Source organism: Galeopterus variegatus, unplaced genomic scaffold (genome assembly GCF_000696425.1).
Source record: "Galeopterus variegatus unplaced genomic scaffold, G_variegatus-3.0.2 Scaffold2095, whole genome shotgun sequence".
Classification (NCBI taxonomy): Eukaryota; Metazoa; Chordata; class Mammalia; order Dermoptera; family Cynocephalidae; genus Galeopterus; species Galeopterus variegatus.
In genome coordinates, this window is record NW_007728206.1 from 213,114 (window position 1) to 235,749 (window position 22,636).

General features: G+C 38.6%; 1 protein-coding gene across 1 annotated transcript in view; it reads right to left on the bottom strand.

The window, feature by feature from the left end:
* The window catches only part of ANKFN1 (ankyrin-repeat and fibronectin type III domain containing 1), a 146,296-nt gene that overhangs the window by 106,941 nt on the left and 16,719 nt on the right, over nt 1-22,636 (bottom strand). Inside the window, exons 3-4 of the mRNA XM_008580439.1 lie at nt 15,665-15,866; nt 12,709-12,919 (exon numbers count right to left, since the gene is read on the bottom strand). Coding sequence (XP_008578661.1) covers nt 12,709-12,919; nt 15,665-15,866 — 413 coding nt within the window. The remainder of the gene's footprint in view (nt 1-12,708; nt 12,920-15,664; nt 15,867-22,636) is intronic.

Below are 22,636 nucleotides of genomic sequence, written 5' to 3' on the forward strand. Positions count from 1 at the left end.
ATGAATATCAACTACAATGTATGTTGAGAAGTTAAAATAAAAAAAAACACTTATACTAGAGAAACTCAAAAAATAAATTCCAATTTACCTGTCTTATTAAGGTTTAGAACTCAAAACTCACTTTGGCTTCACTTAGGTCTCAACCTGTTGTCTTGTTTTGAGAATTTCCCAAGGACTTTGAGAGTGTGGTGCCAAAAAGGTTTTAGAGATCTGGAGATTAAATGTTCATTTTAATTACTGTGGAAATTTTTCTCCTAGAACACATTACACCTGAACATAGAGCTCTTGAGTGTTTTTCCTTCCCTGCTACTTTCCAGCAGAAGGTGGACTCACAAAGTCCATACTATATAAGTTAGGTTGTAACTGGTGATTTCTTAAAAAGCCAGAACCAGTGACTCACAGGGGAACTTCCTGCCCAGGTCTCACCAAACTCAAAGTCAAAGGGACAAATGGACATCTTATCTAAAAGAAACATATGAGGGCCGAGCCCGTGGCACACTCGGGAGAGTGCGGCGCTGGGAGCGCAGCGGCGCTCCCGCCGCGGGTTCGGATCCTATATAGGGATGGCCGGTGCGCTCACTGGCTGAGCGCGGGGCGGGCAACACCAAGCCAAGGGTTGCGATCCCCTTACCGGTTACAAAAAGGACAAAAATAAATAAATAAATAAATAAATAAATAAATAAATAAATAAATAAAAGAAACACACGAAACACTTGAGCAACTTATTTAGGAAATCCAAAGCAGATTTCCCAATGACATCATATAGGACTTAAGTACGAAACCTGTCTTCTGCCAGTATTTTCAGCTCTGTCCATAGACATATAGTGTGAACCACATCATTTTAAATTTCCTAGTAGTGACGTTAAAATAGCAAAAAGAAATAGGTGAATTAATTTTAATAACATATTTCAGTTAACTATGTATATTCAAAATGTTATCATTTCAACATGTAATTGATATAAAAATAATTAGACATATTGTGTTTTTTTGTTTTGTGCTAAGCCTTTGAAATTCAGTGTATATTTTATATTTAGAACACATTTCAATTTGTACTAGAAATATTTCTTTTTATTAAATTTTATTTTATTGAAAATTGACAATTTATAACTACATATTTATGGGGTGCAAAGTGATTCACGAGTTCTGAATATAATGAGGAACAATTAAATCAAGCTGATTAATATATCAATCACATCAAATACTTATTTTTTATGGTGAGAATATTTGAAATTTACTCTTTTAGCAATTTTGAAATGTGTGGTACAATATTATTAATTATTTTCTCCACAAAAAACCACACTTATTTCTCCTGTCTGAGATTTTGTACCCTTTGGTCATCATCCCCCTATTACTGCCACCTCCCAGCCTCTGTAACCATGATTCTACTCTCTACTTCTATGAGTTTGATTGTTTTAGATTCCATACATACTTGAGAATATTCGTCTTTCGGTGCCTGGCTTATTTCACTCAGCCTTATGTTCTCCAATTCCATCTATGTTATCACACATGACAGCATTTCTTTCTTTTTTTTTTTTTTTTAAGGCCGAATAGTACTTCATTGTGTATGCATACCACATTTTCTTTATCCATTCATCTGTTGATTCTGTTGATGATCAGTTAGGATGATTCCGTAATTTGGCTATTGTAAATAGTGCTGTAATGAACATGGCAGTGCAGACATCTCTTTGACAAACTGATTTGATCTTTGGGGCAAATAGCCAGAAGTGGGATTGCTGGATCATATGGTAGTTCTATTTTTAGTTTTTTGAGGATTCTCCATACAGTTTTCCATAATGACTATTCTAATTTCCATTCCCACCAATGGTGTACAGGTGTTCCCTTTTCTCCACATCCTTGCCAACACTTATTATCACTTGTCTTTTTGATAACAGCCATTCTGACAGGTATGAGATAATATCTCATTGCTGCTTTAATTTGTATTTCCCTAATGATTGACAATGTTGAACATTTTTTCATATATCTGTTGGCCATTTGTGTGTCTTCTTGTGAGAAGTGTCTATTCAGGTCCCTTGCCCATTTGTTGCTGGTGGTGTTGTTTGCTTTGCTCTTGAGTTGAGTTCCTTATATATTTTAAATATTAACCCCTTATTGGATGTATGGCTTCCAAATATTTTCTCCCAATCCGTAGATTGTCTCTTCAAACTTAATTGTTTCCTTTGCTCTGAAGAAGCTTTTTAATGTTGTTACTCCATGTGTCTATCTTTTTGTTGTTGCCTACACTTTGGGGATTGAATCCAAAAACTTAATGCCCAGACCAAGGTCATGTAGTTTTCCCCCTAAGTTTTCTTCTTGTAGTTTTACAGTTTCAGGTCTTAAGTTTATGTCTTCAACCCATTTTGAGTTGATTTTTGTATATGGTATGAGATACGGGTCCAATTTCATTCTTTCGCATGTGGATATCCAGTTTTTTCCAGCACCATATTGAAGAGACTATCCTTTTCCCATTGTGTAATCTTGGCACCTTTGTCAAAATCTAATTGACTGTACAAACATGGGATCATTTCTGTGCTGTCTATTCTGTTCCATTGTTTGACAAAGTAGACACATTTCAAGTGTTGGATAGTTATATGTGGTTAGTGGCTCCTGTGTTGGACAGTGTAGTTTTAGAACTTAAAATTCTACAAACTTTAAAAAGTGCTTGTATTGGGCTGTGTTTTGCAACACAAATGATACAGTAGATGAGTAAAATATTTAAATTCTTTACCAGAAACTCTTGGGTTGTTTTATTTTTCTTTTGAGAATTATATAGGCTAATGATTTTTTTGAATATTTACAGTGTGCCAGGTAAAATGAGAAATGTTTTAAAGGTATTATTCTATTTAATTCTCAACTATTCCAGATAGGTAGTGTGGTAGCCAGCCTCCTAGTCCTCCCAAGAGGATCCCCAATGACCTCTGTCTGCTGGTATTCATACCCTTGTATAGTTCCCTCCTACTCTCTACCAAGGCTCATCTGTGAGATCAGCAGTATAACACTTCTGAGATTAGGTTGTAAAAGACACTGTTGCTTCCACCTTGGTTGTTCTCTTTCTCTCTTTCTCAAATCATTTTCTCTGGGGGAAACCAACTGCCATGTCATAGGGCAGCCATATGGAGAGGTTCATGCAGCAAGGGCTCTTGCCAGTGGTCACTCTGAGTAAACTTGGAAGTAGATCCTGTAGCTCAATCAAGCCCTGAGATGACAGCAGTCTGATGGGTTACCCTGAGCCAGAACTATCTAGCTAAAGCTGTTTCCAGATTCCTGACCCATAGAAGCTATGTGACATAAACATTTGTTATCTTCAGCTGGCTAAGTTTTGGGGTAATTCATTACACAGCAATATGTAACTAACACAAGTAGACACAATTATTATCTCCATTTTATAAATTAAGAAACTGAGGCACAGAGAGGTTGAGGAATTTTCCCATAGCTACAGAGTGTCAAAGTGTTTAGTTGAAGTTGGAACTCTCTGACTCCAGAAATTTAATTTTTAGCCTATGCTAAGGATTTAATTTAAAAGCTGCATCAAAAAAGAAAAAAAAAAACTTCTGTGTTATTGTTGTTGTTGTGTGTATGTTAAACTTCATGGGGAAAAGTCTAGATACCCTCGAAATTGACAGCAATGGTTACATTGGAGGAATTTAGGAATGGGAACCTAGATTGTGAGTGTGCTCATGTGTATACAGATGAATTGGGTGGGCTGTCAATAACCTCTTTCAACTAAGAAAATCAATAGCTAGAAACAGAGTAGAGTGGTGGTTGCCTGGGGCTCGGGGGTGGGGAAAATGGGAAGATGCTAATCAAAGGGCACCAACTTTCAGTTATAAGATAAACAAGTTGTGGTAATCTAATGTACAGCATTGTTGGTGATAGATTATGTTAAGTAGCTTGTCATAATCATTACATAATGTATACATTTATCAAATCATGTCATACACCTTAAATATATACAATCTTTATTTTAAAATAAAAAAATAAAAGACATCTATGAACTCTTGAATAGGTGACTGGAACTTAGGCTGCGGCCACCTGATGTTTAAGCAATTATTTGGAAATGTAAAAAAAGGTTAATTCACTAGATATTTAGTAAAATAACTCCCTTCATAAGAAATACTATATTCACACCCCTCAAATGAGGAGGTTCATTGGAATTCATTTAATTCAATTAAACTAATAATTATCGAGGGCCGGCCCTGTGGCTCACTCAGGAGAGTGCAGCGCTAGTAGCGCCAAGGCCACAGATTCGGATCCTATATAGGGATGGCCGGTGCACTCACTGGCTGAGCGTGGTGCGGACCACACCATGCCAAGGGTTGCAATCCCCTTACCGATCAAAAAAAAAAACAAAAAAAACCTAATAATTATTGAGTGCCTATTGTTTTCTGGGGATACAGTGGTGAATGAGACAGACAGGTCTCGCTCTTGTGGAGTTTACATTCCAATGCAGGTGAGATAGAAAATACAACAAATGAAAACATTGAGAATAACTGCTATGCAGGAAATTACAATAGAGTGCTGTGATTAGAAAGTGATTTTTAGACTTTGGACTAGGTGGCTGGAGAAAGCCTCTCCTGAAGATGTTGCATTTAAGCTGAAACATGAATGTTAAGAAGGAATTGGCCATGTATTGATCAAAATTAAAGCATTCAAACATTGCAAGTAGAGGGAATAGCTGGTACAAAGGCCCGATGGTAAGACAGCTTGGCATGTTCAAGGAACACAATGGAGGGTGGGTGAGGGGTACACAATATGAGATGAGGTTTGAGGAGCAGGTTGATACCCCTGTTTTAATAAAGCAGTTAAAAATATTTGGGGCTCATCTAGAGACCTGCCTAAGGCTCATTCTTTACATATTCTTACAGGCTGCAAATCTTTGTCCTTTGAGGGTGGATTTGATTTCAGGAAACCTCTCTAAATCATTTAGGGCCAAGTCTGGTGAACATTGAGAGTGATGACGCTGGGCAATGCTGTTTTGGAAAAAAATCAGGTGTGACTCTAAGCAACGAGTCAGATTTTCTCATAAACTGACTCTGTGGACAATTCCAAAAGTGTTTACAGCAATGGCAGCACTGTTGGAACAAGTGTGGGGTCTCCCATGAGAACTGTGTTAAAGGATAACATTCACTTGGATTGTAGACTTTCTGGTGTGTTTGTTTACATAAAGCCAGCCTCATTAATTTATAGTCACACCTCTTAGACATGGCCCGAACTGGTCCCAGCACATACATGAACCCCTGACTACTGCACCAACTAGTGGTGCATCCTGACAAGTCTGTCAAAATTGTAATGTCGGTGTCTGTACCATACTCGAATGACAGCAACTCTGCAATCACATTTTATGATGTCACTGAACATGTCACATTCTGGGTGATATTTCCTAGTTCCAGGGGCAGCATCTGAGATAAAGTGAGTGTGTGAGGAGTTCACCAAGAAACTCAGAGAGAGTGGAGAGGGTCTGGAGGGATGGGAGCATGCAGCTAAGGGCAAGGGCAGAAAGACTAAAACTGGGAACTATTCCACTATTCTTGCTGGTCCACATTATCAATGGTGTAAAAATAAAAATCAGGCTATATGTACAACCACATTCTGCCACAGTGCTGGGAAAACAACAGCAGCAGCAGCAATGACAAAATGTACCCCAAAGTGTAAGTTATCGGGAGACATAAAGGTTTTTTTCCACAGTACATATGTGTTTGTGTTCACTACACACATCATGTATGAGTATGTGTGTGTGTGCGTGTGCGTGTGTGCGTGTGTGTGTGTGTGTATACACTAAAACTCAATATCTGTGATTCCCAGCAGCATAAGACATGGCTTTCATGGAGACTAAATTTCAACGAAATTTTTTGAGTATTTGCTATGTGCCAGGGACTGGGGTTCAAGGATGAGACAAAATCCATGCAAGTGACAAGATTTGCACATGATAGGGACCCAAGAAGAGCTAGTTTCTTTATGATTACTGTTTACAGGGCTTTAATGATACCAAATAAGTGGCAGCCCCAGAAAGGCAAGACACTCATTGGTGATTCAGCAAATTCCTCCTGGAGACTGTTAAACTGTGATTTGAGGATGGGGGCAGGATGTGAGTTAGTCGGAAAGAGGAGGAGTTCATGATTGGGGGCTTTATATATATATAAAGACAAGTCTTTCTCAGATAGCTGTTTTTCAACTGAGCGTGAGTCATAGCGACTGGCATCCTAAGTGTATGGAACGATCAATGGCATAGCCACAGGTGTCCTGCGGCACCTCTGTACATGGTCCTAGTTGTGGTCCTTTCAGATTCTGTGCCTGTATTTCAAGCTCAGCACACCAGTCTGCAAAGAAGTAGTTGGGATTCTACTTTAGTAATGGTAGAATAATGGTTTTCTTCTTCAAGTAATAAGTATTACTTTATGCTGCCTGTCTAAAGGTGGGAGGAACAGAAAGAGTCCCTGAATAAAGATAGCAGATTCATCTCATGAGTAGGCTGGGGGACTGCATATATGAGGGCACTTCAAAAAGTTCCTGGAATAAAAGATAACACAAATCTTTCCACGAACTTTTTAAAGTACGTTCATATTTAACCTCAGGGCAGTGTGCAAGTTTGGGTGGCCACTTCTAGGATTTTTTCTTTGAATAAGGAAAGATACATGATTGAGTTTCAAGCCATGATTATAAAGAACATCTCCATACAGCTCTGTAATTGAGAGACTGAAGACTGGAAGACAGACCAAACCGACAGCTTAGGAGTTATGACCCTAAACCCATCTGTGTTGTTGTGATTCCTGTTAAGAAATAGGGAGGATTACAGAGGACTTCTGAATTGTGTTGGGATCCTTGGTTGGCATAGTGAAAAGAGTGTAGGGCTAGTTTTCAGAAGGTGATACACTGGGGAAGGGAAGAAAGAAAATTAACCTTATTAGAAACCCTACACTCTGCTTTGAAATACTTGACAGTCGTCAGAAGAGGAACAGATGGAAAGGCAGGAAAGGAAGGAATTGAGCACTTCCTGTGTGCCAGCAAGTGTGCTAAAGCTTTTCCACAAATACCAAAACATTTAATACAGAAGGTCTGGGTTCAAACCATGACTCTTGACACCTATTAGCTTTGTAGTGTTGGGTGAACTATTTGACTTTTCTTATTTCAATTTCTTTATTGATAAAAATGAGGAAAATAAATTCCAACTCACAAGCCAGTTGTGAGGATCAAGTGAGATGATGCAGACAAAAGCATTTTTGTATGTGTAAAACACTAAGAATTTAAGGTCTCATTGTTATTTTTCTTCTCTTATATCCTACCTCTTCAGCTTCTGGGGAACAGTTTGTAGCAGGTGTTTGCTTATCTGGTTCTGGCTGAAGACTGGTTTTTCTCATGGGTTGGAGGATACTCTTGCATAGAAGCAATTCTATTTCTTTCATACTTGATATATAAAGTGAATTAAAAATCCCTGAAAACATTGTGCTGTTCTCTTCTGCCTGTTCCCAACAGGAGTGAAGACTTACTGCATAGAAGAGAAGAGAGAAATATACCAAGGGGTTTTAGCAAACAGTACAAAGGGAAAGACACAGGGGCCCTGTGCCATGGCCCTTCGTCTCGGTTATTTGGAAAGGCAGTAACTTTGTGTGGAAAAATCCCAAGTGTCGGCGTCTGTAATATTGTAAAATGTTTGGTCTTCTAGTGGTTTCCTGACATACAGTTTCTAAAATCCTTGGAATATTCAAAGTGATAGTGTCTTTTTGTATGCTAATGAGTTGACTGATGGCTGGCAGCCCCTAGGAAGCATGGAAAGACCAAGATAAGATTAGCAGGTTTAGACTTTCAGCTCCGCCCCCCAACCTCCAGGGAGGGGAGAGTTGTTGAAGGTTAAGTTGATCACTAATGGCTGGTGATTTAGTCAATTATAACTATTTAATAAAGCCTCCATAAAAACCCCAAAGCACAGGGCTCACAGAGCTTCTGGATAGCTGAACACGTAGAGTTTTCTGGAGAGTGGCATGCCAGAGAGGGGTGGAAGCTCTCTGCCCCTTCCCCATACCTTGCCCTATGCATTTCTTCATCTGTATCCTTTGTCATGTCCTTTGTAATAAGCTGGTAAATGTAAGTAAGTGTTTCCATGAGTTCTGTGAGCTGCTCTAGCAAATTAATTGATCCCAGAGAGACAGCTGTGGGAACCCCAATCTATAGCTGGTTGGTCAGAAGCACAGGTAAAACAACCTGAGGCCTGTATCTGGCATCTGAAGTGGGGGACAGTCTTGAGGACTGAGCCTTCAACCTGTGTGATCTGATGCTATCTCCATAGTCTTTCATGTTGATTGTTATATTGTGAGAGCAGAGGAAAAACAGTTTTTGGTTTTTTTCTACAGTGTCCCACAGGCTTGGGCTTGAGTCCTTGACATCCCTATTCCTTTGCTAAGTGTGTGACTTTTGGTCAGTCATTTAACCTCTCAGAAACACAAATTCCTTATCTTCAAATGGAGTTAATAACATCATCCTGCAGGGTTAGTATGATAACCAGATATAATATATGTGGAGACTACACAGATACTCAATATTCCTTTGCCATTTTTACATGTGTGAGTCTACTTGTGGTAGTATCTTTTTGACTTCTTCCTGGGTGGCCAGTGTGAATTAGGTGTTGCATTTCCTGGAGGCTGAAACCTGGTTTTATCTCTTATAGTCCATCCTTTACAACTTTGTGATGGTAACATTGTTATCATCCCAGAGGGAACGAGGAAAACCAGTGATCTTCTTGCATAAGTTTGCTTTTGGTTTAACTAGGTATTTAGTACTTGAGTTCTTTTATTGAGGTTTAATTATGCACAAGGGGGCTTTGGGAGGTTAGTAGTCTTGCTGTTTTCATGGAAAACGCAGAATTCTTTGTAGCGTCTAGGTAAGTAGGACTAATGTTTCATCCAGCCCAGCGCAGGATGGCCATGGCAACATCTAGATGAATGGTCTCCTTGTTCTATAAAATGCGGCTCAGTCTGCATTCTCTGTGTTCAGACCCTTGATTCTCTCTTCACCCCTCTCTCACTGGGTCTTTGGGACAGACGTTATTGCAGAATAAATCAGAAGGCTGCAAAGATGACTTTTTGATTTATTCCACCCTTTTCTGCCCATCCCTCCAAATCTTCCAGTTCCACGAAAAGGGAGCAGTGCCTGGACTATGGAGCTCTTCTGAAGAACCCAAATCCTCACTCTCTTTGACATAGATGTGGTGAGCTTAGCATTTTTAAAATAAAAGAGTTTTCTGATACAAGGATCTGTCTCTGTACCTAGTCTTTGGGTGGTGGTGGTTTATGAAATTTAGGAACAGAGATGTGACCTCTAATTATATTTGCTTGCTTCTCTTTCAGCCTCCTGGGTCTCACCACTTGGAAGTAAGTGAATCAGTATTAGTGAAACTAACAGTTTGATGAGTTTACTTTTTTTCTTTTAGGAAACATAAAAACTGTGGCTCAAAGCCATTGTGGTTATTGGGTCAGAGAGTTTGCACCAAAGGGAATGTGAGTGCCTACCTCATAATGTTGCTGTGAGGATTAAAGGAATCAGTATATGTAAAGTGCTCAGAATAGTGCCTGGCACGGGGGGTGCTGTGTGATATTATCCCAGTCACTCCTGGGCAGGGTCTGCCATGGGCCCCAGAGCAGCTTCCTACCACAAGTACTATCATTTCTACTTCAAAATGCATCCAGAAGTCAGTCACAAAAGACCACTTATTATGTGATTCCATTATATGAAATGTCCAGAATAGGCAAATCTATAGAAACAAAAAGTAGATTCATGGTTGTCTAGGGCTGGGAGAAGTAGGGAGGTTGGAAAGTGATAGCTAAAGGGTATGGGATTTCTTTTTGGAGTGATGAAGAAGTTTCTAAAATTGATTGTGGTAATGGCTGCACAACTCTGTGCATGTACAGGTGGTCCTCAACTTACGGTGGTTCAACTTGGGATTTTTCAACTTTAAGATGGTGTGAAAGTGATAGGCATTCAGTGGAAACTGTATTTCAAGTGCCCGTACAGCCATTCTACTTTTTACTTTCAGTACAATATTCAATAAATTACATGAGATATTCAACACTTTGTTATAAAATAGGCTTTCTGTTATAAAATAGATGATTTTGCCCACCTGTATGCTAGTGTAAGTGTTCTGAGAACTTTTAGGTAGGTTGGGCTAAGCTATGATGTTTGATGAGTTAGGTGTGTTAAATGCATTTTTGACTCATGATGTTTTCAACTTATGATGGGTTTATTGGGACATAACCCCGTCATAAGTCAAGGAGCAACCATAGTAAAAACCATTGAATTATGCATTTTAAATTGGTGAATTGTGTGGTATGTGAATTATATTTTAATACAGCTGTTAAAAATATATACAGAATTCTACCACTACTCAATATCTCTATCATGCTTGTACAGGCAACTGGCATCTGTCTCCTACACCACTAAAATTGTTTCCTAACTGGCCTTCCCAATTTCATAATTGCCTCACCTCACCACTGTCTGTTCTTCCTGGAGCACTGAAGTGATCTTTTAATGTAAAGCAGAAAATGTCACTCACTTGCCTAAACTGCTCTACCACCTTCCCCGTCACTCTCAACAATCAAAGTTAAACATTCTACTATGGCCTCAAGGTCCTACATCATCTAGTCCCAGTGACTTCTTCCTCAGCTCTCCCCTTTGCCACATTGCTTTAGCCGCATCGGCCTTCCTGTTCTTCAAATACAGTAGTCCTCCCTTCTCCACAGTTTCACTTTTCATGGTTTCAGTTACCTGTGGTCAACTGTGGTCCAAAAATGTTAAATGGAAAATTCCAGAAGTAAACAATTCATGTTTTAAATTGTGTGCTGTTCTTAGTAGTGCGTTGAAATCTTACATCATCTTACTCCATCCCGCCTGGGACGTGAACCATCCCTTTGTCCAGTGAGTCCACACTGTATATGCTACACACCTGTTGGTCACTTAGTAGCCCTCTCGGTCATCAAATTGACCATGTTGGTTTTTGTGTCAAGTAACCCTTATTTTACTTAATAGTAGCCCCAAAGCACAAGAGTAGTGATGCTGGCATATTATTACAATTGTTCTATTTTATTATTAGCTATTGTTGTTAATCTCTTCCTTTGACTAGTTTATAAATTAAACTTTATCATAGGGGAAACATAATATATATAGGGTATGGTCGTATTGCAGTTTCAGGCATCCACTGGGGGTCTTGGAACATATCCTGTTGGGAAAATAGAATAGTTTGGTCAGGGCCCTTGCCTCGGGTCCAGTTGGGTGTGGTTTTAGCACATCCATTGTAAGTAAGTTGTGTGTGCGTGCGTGTGTGTGTGTGTGTCTGTGTGTGTAGAGTTAGTGCACATGTGCACCAATGTATCTTTTTAGTTTTATTGCTATTCTTGTGTTCTTTGGAGAGAGAGAGAGAGAGAGAGAGAGAGATGGGGGGTAATTAAGCAGGCAGGCAGGTCTCTGCCTTGGGCATCCACCCTGTGAGGCCATGCTTTCTAACCTATGGCTCCAAGGACCTTTTGGCCAGTTACCTAGCTCATAGACCTGCGTGTGAGGGGTTTGGTGACCCAGCGTGGTATGTGAGGGGTCTGGTGACCCAGCGTGGTATGTGAGGGGTCTGGGGACCCAGCCTGGCATGTGAAGGGTTTGTGACCCAGTCTGTGAATGGGCTTGAGGGGTCTGTGAACTCCAGACCCAGCCCTAGCTAAACAAGTGGCCCAGTCAGCAGGATTACTGGCAGGTAAAAGAGCCTGACAACTGGCGTGGTCATGGAGTTAGACAATTGGTGTCATGAACAGGATTAAGGTTGCCACAATTGGTGCAGCAATCAGGGTTCCAGACATTAGAAGTAGCCACATATCCCCACAGATAAGAGGGGACTGCTGTGTGTCAACCTCATTCCTGCCTGCCTCAGCACCTTTCTATGTGCTGTTCACTCTGCTGAGAATTTGACCCCCACATCTTCTCATGGCTCATTCCTTCATATCATCTAGGACTCAACTCAGATATCACCACATCAGAGAGGCTTTTCTTGCCCAGCCCTACTTAAAATTGTCCCTTCAATCTTCAACCATTCACTCATTTTATTTTCTTCACAGCATTTGTCACTACCAGGGTACTTCAAGAAGCTGGTGGAAAATAGAATTAAAAGATCATACAAATCTTTCCATGAACTTTTTGAAGACCCCTCATATTTGAGTTTATATTTTAATTCACCTATTTTCTTGCTTTTGGACATCTCCCCAAGTAGCACGTAAATTCTATGAGAACATGAATTTTTTCTCGTTTACCACTCCATTCCTAGCACCTATAACAGTGCCCTGCGCTCAGTGTTTGTTGAATGAATGAAGCCACCATATTCACTGTGGATACAAAGACACAAATGCACACATGCTCATTGTCTTTCTATGTATACCTCCTATTCCATATCTTCACTTGGAATATCTCACATATTTTAAAGCTTGGGATAAAATTCTTAGAAGGAAGTTCTTTGGGAGCCCCTTTCCAATAACATTCAGCATATTCTACTTAGAAAGCTACTTGATGCTTAGACTGATACACACTATCACTGTTTGCATGAAAGTCCATGAAAACATGTAAGGAATTTCAGAGCCTATGCTTAGTCAACTGTTTTTGCTCTGAAGGTCAGCAATGGCTATTTTGGTGGCATAAAGCTGGGGTCTAGATTTGATAGTATGTTTTTTTATTCTCATGTTTACTTACAGTGCGGACTTTCTCGGGCCCCTGTCCTCAGAAGAATCCTAGCCATGGGCACGTTGTTGGTCATGATGGCAATATCCAGGGGTGTCAACCCCTCACTGTTAGGCGTGTTGAGGTCTAGTTCTTCTGGTGTGTACTGGTACAGGAGGATCTGCACAGCATCCATGTCCTGCTGTTCGACTGCCTCAAACATGGCTTCGTTGCCCTGGAAGTTCTGGAAGAGAAGAGCAATAGCAAATTAGTACAATTTTATAGAACAGTGTGTCTTAGCAGCTTAGCTATTTTGAATTTTAGCAACTGCTTCATAGACTGCATGCCCACTTATAAGTGATATAATTACAATTTATCTTAAGGTCTCCAAAGAAAACACTGTGTTGGACCTTCTTCCCTCCATCACTTTTAACGGGCATTGAATTGATAGTACATTTAGATGAACTGAGAAGATACAGTATAGCCTTGCTGGTCTTCAGATAAAAACAAAAATCAGGTTTTCTCAAACCAGTCTTCTGTGGAATACTGCTTGATAGGTTATTATAACTTGTTCTATGAAGAAAGTTGCATGTGGTCAAATAAATTTGGTCAACATTGGATTAAACCAAGTATTATTTTCCTGGAGGACCTCTCAGGACCTTTAATAATTTTAATGTGCATTTTATTGCATTTGCCTTCACTACCCCTCGGATAGTTTTCTACAAGACACAGTTAAGAGATACTAGCATAGATAATGATAGCACAGGTAGTTTTAATTATGACTAGCGTGGAATTGAGAGAACACTTCTCTGTTTCTCTCAAACTCATCCCCTCTCTCTCCATCCCCAGGTCTCTATGTTATCATCCCTTATCTTAATGATAGCACAGGTAGTTTTAATTATGACTAGCGTGGAATTGAGAGAACACTTCTCTGTTTTTCTCTCAAACTCATCCCCTCTCTCTCCATCCCCAGGTCTCTATGTTATCATCCCTTATCTGGATCTGCTAGTCTTAGTCTCCTCCAGCCCATGCTTTAAACTGACACAAGAGTAATCTTCCTAAAATATACATGTGGCATATCACTTTCCCATTTACAAAGCTCTGATAGCTCCACACTGCCTGTAGGCTGCTGTCCACATATCTAGACTTCTTTGTGTTCTAACCCCATACTTTCTCAGTCCAGAGCCCCAACCATTGAACACCTGTCATTTCTGAGCCCTGAGGTGAAGGGCTGCAGTGGTGGTGTCCAGGGATGGTTTCAGTGGTTGAATGTCAAGTTGTTATTGGGCCTGAGAGAGCCAGAAGTTGAATATTTATATGGTAGAATTCAAATCATCTGTAGTAAAAAGTAACTAAAGACATGATGGTTCCTTTGAAAAGTTCTTTCAAAGGGTTGCTGGTAAATGAAGAAGAAGGGCTCTGGAATTCTCTCAAATACATATTACTATAGCCCAATATATGTGCTATTTAAACATTTATTTGGTATCTTCTCCAAGAGCTGTTTGGTAAAAATGTTGAAATATCATTGTTCCTGACTCACTAAATAGGGGTCACCTGATTAACATGTGGAAGATTTAACCAAATGTTAAGTAGGCAGGTTTTATTTTTAGTCTCATCAAAAATCCATTCTCCCCATCAAAGGCTACAGGTTGAGTTTAGCTGAGTACGTAACACAAAATCGGAATTTTAGGAAAATACAAAGCTACTGTGCAAATGCTTGTTTTGACAATGGGGACCTGGGGAATAGAGCTATTTTGGTATGCAGTTCTCTTTGCTGCAAGACAGTCCACTGAGTGGAAGTGTTTTGTCCACAATCTGCTGCTAAACTGAAGAACTTCTGATGCTTAGACCACAACTTAACCACAACTAAGCCCTCCCAGAAGATAAGTTTTAAATGAGAAAATGTATTAGAAAACAAGTAAGTTCAAAGTTAAAATGCTGTCTTGTCTACAGTTGTGTATTTGTTTTTGATTCTCAGTATTTCTAATTTCTCATGTGCCATATTTACTCTCACTCTTCAGTCATTTCCTCCTCTATGCTTTTGTTGGCAAACCCTGGCATGTTTCCATCTGGAAATGCTAGGACTTTCTGTTTTAGGCTCAAACAAATGGTGCCATTACCTCCTGCAAAATTACCCTTGCTGAGCATGTTATTATCATGATCTCAGCTTTTACTGAGGGCCAATATAGGAAACCACTATATTAGACTGTCTGTAACATCATCAGTTCTACTCTGTATGCCATTCTCTGTTACATAATTCACTACTACATCTATAAAGGCCAGAAGACTTAGCAACAGCAAATGACAGCCAGTGGGATGCTATAACCAATTGTGTTTCCTTTTCTGCTTTGACTGCCTGGGAGCTCAAAGATAAACATAATGATAAATTTCAGGTACTATATCTGCCCAGGTTTTGGGTACATCTATTTTTATTCTCACCCCTAATATTTTCTTTTTCTAGTTCTTTTCTTCTTTTTTTCTTTTCTTTTTTTTTTCCTCCTTCCCTTCCCACCCTGGCTTTGTCTCTCTCTCTCTGTCTCTTTCTTATTCGTATGTGTTCTTTGCCTGAATTCTGTTTTGAATGCTTTTCAAAAGCATGTGGAGTATACATTAGAAATAAGTAAATAATATTAATATTATTATTTGAATAGACACTGGAGCACTCAGAAAGCCTATTTAATCTGAGACTCCATATTTGTCAAACTGCTATTTTTGGGGATTGGTTTCCTTGGCCTAGTAGTGAAAAAAAAAATTAATGGGAAAAAGAAAAGGAAAGAAGTTAAGGAGAAAGAGAAAACCTCACAATCACTCAAACTGTGTTTAACACAGATATGTGCAGTTCCTGCTTTACCTGACTCTAACTCAGCAATCACAAAATTGCAAACATCAGCTTCTGAAGTACTAGTAAACATGGATCATCTTAGAATCTCCTTAAATCCAAACATAACAGAGCAAATCAAACTGACACAAGAATAAAGAGTCTGGTTACCACCGAGGTCTTTCTGAGACTCAGCCGATCAGTCCTTGTTCTAAAATAGGCCTCATCGAATGAAGAGTGGCTCCCCTTCAGTTTCTCAGACAGGTTCCTATACAGACGCTTGGCAGCATTGGGAGATGATGGGGCACTATGTTTTTTTGACTGAGAAAGATGTAAATTCTGCATTTGTTGGGTCATTTTCACACGGCAATTCCTAAGAAGAGAGAAATCTGATGTTTTATCTTTTACACAACAAAAGTATAAATTGACAGAGAATGTTATCATCTCTGGTATCCACTTGGAGTTCTTTTTTTTTATTTTCCTTTTTTTCCTTTTTTTGTCTTTTTTACTGACCGGTAACGGGATCGCAACCCTTGGTGGGTCATTTTCACACGGCAATTCCTAAGAAGAGAGAAATCTGATGTTTTATCTTTTACACAACAAAATTATAAATTGACAGAGAAAGTTATCATCTCTGGTATCCACTTGGAGTTCTTTTTTTTTATTTTCCTTTTTTTCCTTTTTTTGTCTTTTTTACTGACCGGTAACGGGCTCGCAACCCTTGGTGTTGCACCCACACCGCGCTCAGCCAGTGAGCGGGAACCGGTCTCCACATGGGATCCAAACCCTCAGCGGGAGCGGTGCACTCTCCAGTGCGCCACTGGGCCAGCCCCACTTGGAGTTCTAATCCAATATGATAGCTGGAAGAGATCTTTGAGATCATCAGAACCAGGTTCTTTATGTTGTAGATGAAAAAGCTGAAACCCAGGGAAAGGGAGTAGCTTGTTTATGGCCACAGAGCTAACTTGTGGCAGGAATGAAATGACAACCTCCATTTACTATATGAACATATTCATTTACATGCAAATATATACAAGGATACTTCAACACATTTATGGAAAGATTTGTATGATCTTTTAATTCTATTTTCTCCATGAACTTTTTAAAGTACACTCATATATGATATAAATCTCTACTGAAAGTCTTTTGGTCTCTATCCCAACTGAAGAAGTGTCTCAATTCTGTAACCTAGTGGTTCTGTTGAGCTCCTCTTGGGTATATGTAATTGGGATTTTCTACTTACCACTTTCTAGATGCTGGCCTCTGTTGGATATATTAGAAAGTGTGGTTGTTCCCTGCATACTCCTTCTCTCAAGGTGTAATTATGTTTCAGTCTTGGAGTTTCCTAAATAGTTCAAGGTTTTTCCTACCTCTAGATCTTTGCATGTGTTGCTTTGCATGTACTGGAATTCTATCTCTTCCTTCATCACCTTGGAAATGATTATTGATCCTTGAAGTCTATGCTCAAGTAGGTCTCTAGCATCCCCAGGAAAATTTATATATTTCTCTACTAATTCACTTAGTATATGCCTTTATGGCAAACATGGTATTATAATTGTGTGTTTGGAGCTCTGCCTCCCAGCTAGTCTATATGCCCCTCAAGAGCAAGGACTGCCAAGTCTTAATTTTTATATCCCCATCACCTAAAATGTGCCTGCCTCAGGGTAAAAGAAATATAACACAGATTAGGATATCAATTCCTACTCTTCCACCTACTGACTATGTGATCTTCAGCAAGTTACTTAACATGTCTGAGTTTCATTTCTCTTCTTTATGAAACAGGATAATGATAGCATGTACATATCAGGATTGTGGGAATTTGTTGCAATAGTGCATGTAAAGAGCCTAGTATACAGGCAAACTAATGGTAGCTAAAGTTTTTGTATACAAGGCACTAAACATATACTTTAAAATAAATGAATGCACATATGAGAGTCTATTACATATAATACACTGGAGGGCTACCCAGAAAATTCATTTCTGCCTCATGCCTCTGAACTGGGTTCCATGTCCACTAGCACCAACTAACCTTGATTTACTTTCACTTTAAATGGAGATACATCTTCACTACCTTGTAAAATGTCCTTAGGCAGCTTTTTTTTTGTCTTTTTCTTGACCAGTAAGGGGATCGCAACCCTTGGTGTGGTGTCGCCCGCACCGCGCTCAGCCAGTAAGCGCACTGGCCATTCCTATATAGGATCCGAACCCGCTGCGGGAGTGACACTGCGCTCCCAGCGCTGCACCCTCCCGAGTGCGCCACGGGGCCGGTTCCTTAGGCAGCTTTTAAACCCTGCTTGCAACTTCCTCCAAGACAAAAAGACTTAGTTCCTTTCAAGGTGGTCAGACCTAATCAGTCTTAATCATGTCCATTAGGTCCTACCCAGTCTTAGCTAAATGGACATATTTGCATTAGGGAGGATGACACAAAGCATTGTCTTTAGTGTGTCTATATGTGTGTTTTTATAAATCTTTAGTAATTTTTAATTTTCACAAAAGCAGAAGTGGAAAGGATAAGTGATTTGGCATCATTTCCTCCCATGTACAAATCTTTTGTCTTTGATTCAATGTCAGCTACAGGGTTTCCTTTAATTTATTTCTTTTCATACCACAAAAAATTCCAGATTCATATGCAGGCTGGCTCACATGGGGATTACCTTAACCTCTTTCTTTCTGCCGTCTGTCTCTGGCCTTTTCCTTCAGCATTAATGCCCCAGTTAAAGCCATCTGTCTTGTCTACATCATTATCGTTCCCAAAATAACTCTACATTCTTTTGTATCTCCCACAATACCCTGGAGTCCAGTAAATAAATTCTTGTCGATTGATCAAATTCCAGCTACTTGCCCTCTCACTGATGACACCTACCCACATGGTCCCTTTTGTCTTTGCTCATCTCCCATCTGTTCCCTTCAGTCAAAATAGGTTGGCTTTCTCTGTCTCTTTGACTTCCTTCTCATACTCCCCCAGCTGTCCCTTCCTTCCAGGCTAGTCTTTAGCATGTTTCCACTCTTTTAGCTTTCATCTATCATAGTTTTTTTTTTCCTTCTCTATATTTAAAATTTTGTCAGAGATAGTGAGAAGGACAACTTTCTGTTATCTGTTCTTATAAATATGCATGCCCCTCCTAACTAATGTGCTCTTAAATTTTTACCCTTATGGAAAGGGGTAAGCATTTGCGAATCAGTGCGGCTTTGGCTCTGGAATTTGCAGACCCAAGCTTTAATCCTGATATTGTTACTTTGTGACTTTGAGCACCTCATTTAAATTCTCTGAGTTTATTTAATCATATATAAAAAGACAATAATAGGGCACTTCTTAATTGAGTTGTAGAGATTTAATTAATCAACAAATGAAAGGTACCTATCCTATTTGCTGTTTGTAGTAGCCATTCAATAAATAGCAACAATTATTAAGGTTACCCCAAGTCTTCTTCCCAAACTAGAGATATCAAAGTATATTGTAATAATTTAAATAGCTTTTTTTTTCTTGCCTATTTTTAACATTGTCTTGAAATCTTATTTTATGTACTTATTATACTATTTAGTTTTTGTTTTGGTAGAAAAATGTAAGTTTAGATATCTTAGTATGTACATTTACAGTAACTTTTAGCAAAACAGAAATAGGAAGTAGAACTTCAAACTATTAGAGGGAAGAGTGAAATAAAGAGAAGTCTAAAAATAATTTAAGAAAAAGAGAAAAAAGCATAATGAACAGAAAATGTAAAATGAAGTAATAGGGCTAAGATTGAACATGTCTGTGAACACAAAAGTTTACTTTTCCTAATAAAAGAAAAAAATTCTCCAGTTAGAATTTCTAGAAAGCCATTTATAAGTAGGATACCTTAATAAACATTTCACATAAAGATTAAAAATAAAAGAATAGGATGTCAGTGGGAATGGCAGAGAAAAAAACTCCAAAAATCCTCTCCTCCATAAAAACAATGAAAACACTAGCAAAAATGGTCAGATTTAACTTTTTCAGAATACTGGAAATTAACCAAAGGCTTGCAATAATCCAGAAAAGGGTTGTTCAAGATAAATGGCTGCATTCAGTAAGAACAGCAAGTTTTGTGGCATTTTAATTTGCCCTGTTCCCATCTTCCCCAGCTCTGTAGTAGCCTCAAAACCCAACAGTCTACATTCAGGGTAAAAACAGTATTCTCTTAGCCACTGGAGAGAACAGAATAGGGCTGGAGCTTCTGCAAAACCCCATTTCCATAGAAATGTCAATATTTGGCCTATCTGGTGGTTCCCTGGAAGACCCCACTTACAAGGCTTGTTGTTATTTGATCTGACTCAGAGTTCACCAAGGGCAAATAGCCTTTTCCTCTGAGGTATTTGTCAAAAACAAATGTCAGCAATCATTTAACAATTGCTTAAAACCTGGGGAATGAGATGTCTATAGAAGGCTTTGAAAAGCTCTGACATATTCCTGAGAATCTAACAGACCACATACATGCCAAGGACTGGGAGCATACTCAGAGAGGATCTGAGAAGATCTTCAGCTCTCATCTCTTAACTTTGAGGCTCTGTGCATGCAGGAAGTGAAGACTAAGTCAGAGCTGTTAACTGCCTGGCTCAGTGTTAAAGTCATGCCCCAACACACACACACACAGTCCCTCTGTAAAGACTGGGAGACTTATTGGTTCCAGGCATTTAAGGAAATCTCTGTCTGATCATGAGTTAAACACTAAGCTAACAAAGCAAAGACTTCAGTGCTTATATATGACAAAAAATATAGACCTTACAGATTTAGTTCTGGAAAAAATCACTAAACAACAACAAACACTGGAGTGGGAGGATAATCTCACTTCCAGAATTGCCACCTTATATTACTAAAATGCTTAGTTTTCAACAAAAAGTTATGAGACATGCAAAGAAACAAAAACCTATGTTCCATACCTAGACTTATTGATATTCAACTGTATGCCACAAATATGTATAATCAATCATGTTTCAGTAAAAAAAAAAAGAAATGCAAAACTAATTTTCTGAAGACTGTAAAACATTGTTGAAAGAAATTAAACTTATTGATATTCAACTGTATGCCACAAATATGTATAATCAATCATGTTTCAGTAAAAAAAAAAGAAATGCAAAACTAATTTTCTGAAGACTGTAAAACATTGTTGAAAGAAATTAAAGAAAATACAAATAAATGGAAAGACATTCCCTGTTCATGGATCAGAAGACAATATTGCCCAGCCAATGAGAGGCACCAACTGGAAATTAGGGAGTGAGGTGGTGGTATTTACCCCTTGACTTCTGTCAGGTATCCCTTTCCATATAGCTATTTTCTCTGACTTACAGAAAACGCCCTCTTCTTTTGTTCCTTCAGGCTTCCCTATTCATTACTGGTTTTCCTTAACCTTCCCACTCCTTTGTAAATGCTCCCATTATTAGCCTCCTCTCAGTTTCTCTGTTTGACTGTGTCATATGATTCCACATAACATAAGAATGTCTTGAAAATGATAGCAACATTACCCTCTGCATCTCTGAATTAAACTGAAAAACAAAATCAAAACAAAAAAACAATGCTCAAATGTTGAATGACATACTTGATGGGTAATAGATACAGTCTTAGTAAGAGATTGGACACAGAAACTATTTTTGTTGTGTTAAGTCTGGGATATCACTCTTCAGAGAGCATTTCTTGTCAGTCACTTTCACTGAAAATCCCAACAGGATGAGGTCTATCATTACATTTTATTCCATTCTTCAACTCCAAGATAATCACGGTGTTTGTAAGTACAGTATTAAAAAGTTGGGACTTTGATATAAGGCTGATCTAATAGGTTTTAGCTCTTTCCCTATTAACTGTGTGAACTTGAGCAAGTTATTTAGCTTTGCTGAGCGTCAATTTCCTCATCATTAACATTATTCCTTATCTTAATAGCCATGCAGTAGTCTAAAAGAGATATCAGAGTTTTAAATGAGAAAATACATATGAATTGTTTAGCAGAGTTCCTGGGGAAAAAAGGTGTACAATAAATATTAGCTATTATCTCATAAATATCAGCAATTATCTCTTTTGAGATATAATTGGCATACAATAAACTGCATGTGTCTAAAGGGTACACAATCTGATAAGCTTCAACATAAGTGTATATCCATGAGACCATTGCCATAGTTAAGATAAAGAACATATCCATAATCCTCAAAAATTTCCATATGTTCCTTTCACCCCTCCCTGGACAGAACTCCCTTTGCTGCTCCCGCAGTTCCCAGGAAACTACTGATCTTTTCTGATCCTATAAATTAGGTTTCATTTTCTAGAATTCCATATAAATCATCAGTATGTACTCTTTTTTTAAATCCAGCTTCTTTAACCTAACTTAATTATTTTGAGATTCATTCAAATTGTGTGTATCAACTTTTCACTTTTTATTGTTGAGTAGTATCCCATTATATGGATATACCACTACTTATCTACCCATTTGTTAGCTATTAATATAAGACGAAAAATTAAAACCTATAGGGTTTGCTCTAAAGAAATATGTATCTTTTCTTCTTTCTTCAGAAAGTCTTAGGGGATCTGAGCTCCAAAGAGAGGGGGACACATGGTTGGTTAAAGGCGGGCTTGTCTCTGCAACATGGCTGCAGAACCAGGCTTTAGGAGGTAATTAGCTAGGAGTACACCCTTTATGGGAAAGTTAATTTCTAGTTTTATATTTTCTTTTTCTGTATCCTAATCATTTATCTTACCTCAGAAATCTTTAATAAAAATCATGTTAAATGCTACAGACTGACAAACATTTAAGGAAGAAATAATACCAGTTTTGTGCCAAACCCTTTCAAAAACTTGGCTTCATTTTTGAGGTCACCATTGCCCTGATACCAAAACAGGAAAAATGCAATACAAGGAAAGAAAAGTATGAACCAATGTCTCTCATGAACATGGAGGCAATAAACCTCAACAAAATGTTACAAACAAAATCCAGCAATATATAAAAAGGATAATTCACCATGACCAAGCATGGCTTATTCCAGGAAAGCAAGATTAGTATAATATTCACCTACTCATCAAGATCAGTGAAATTCTGTACATTAAGAGAAGAAGAAAAATAATATGGTCATCTCTATAAATGCAGAAAAAGCAGTTGAATTTAACAATATACAACATCCATTCATGATAAAAAAAAGTTT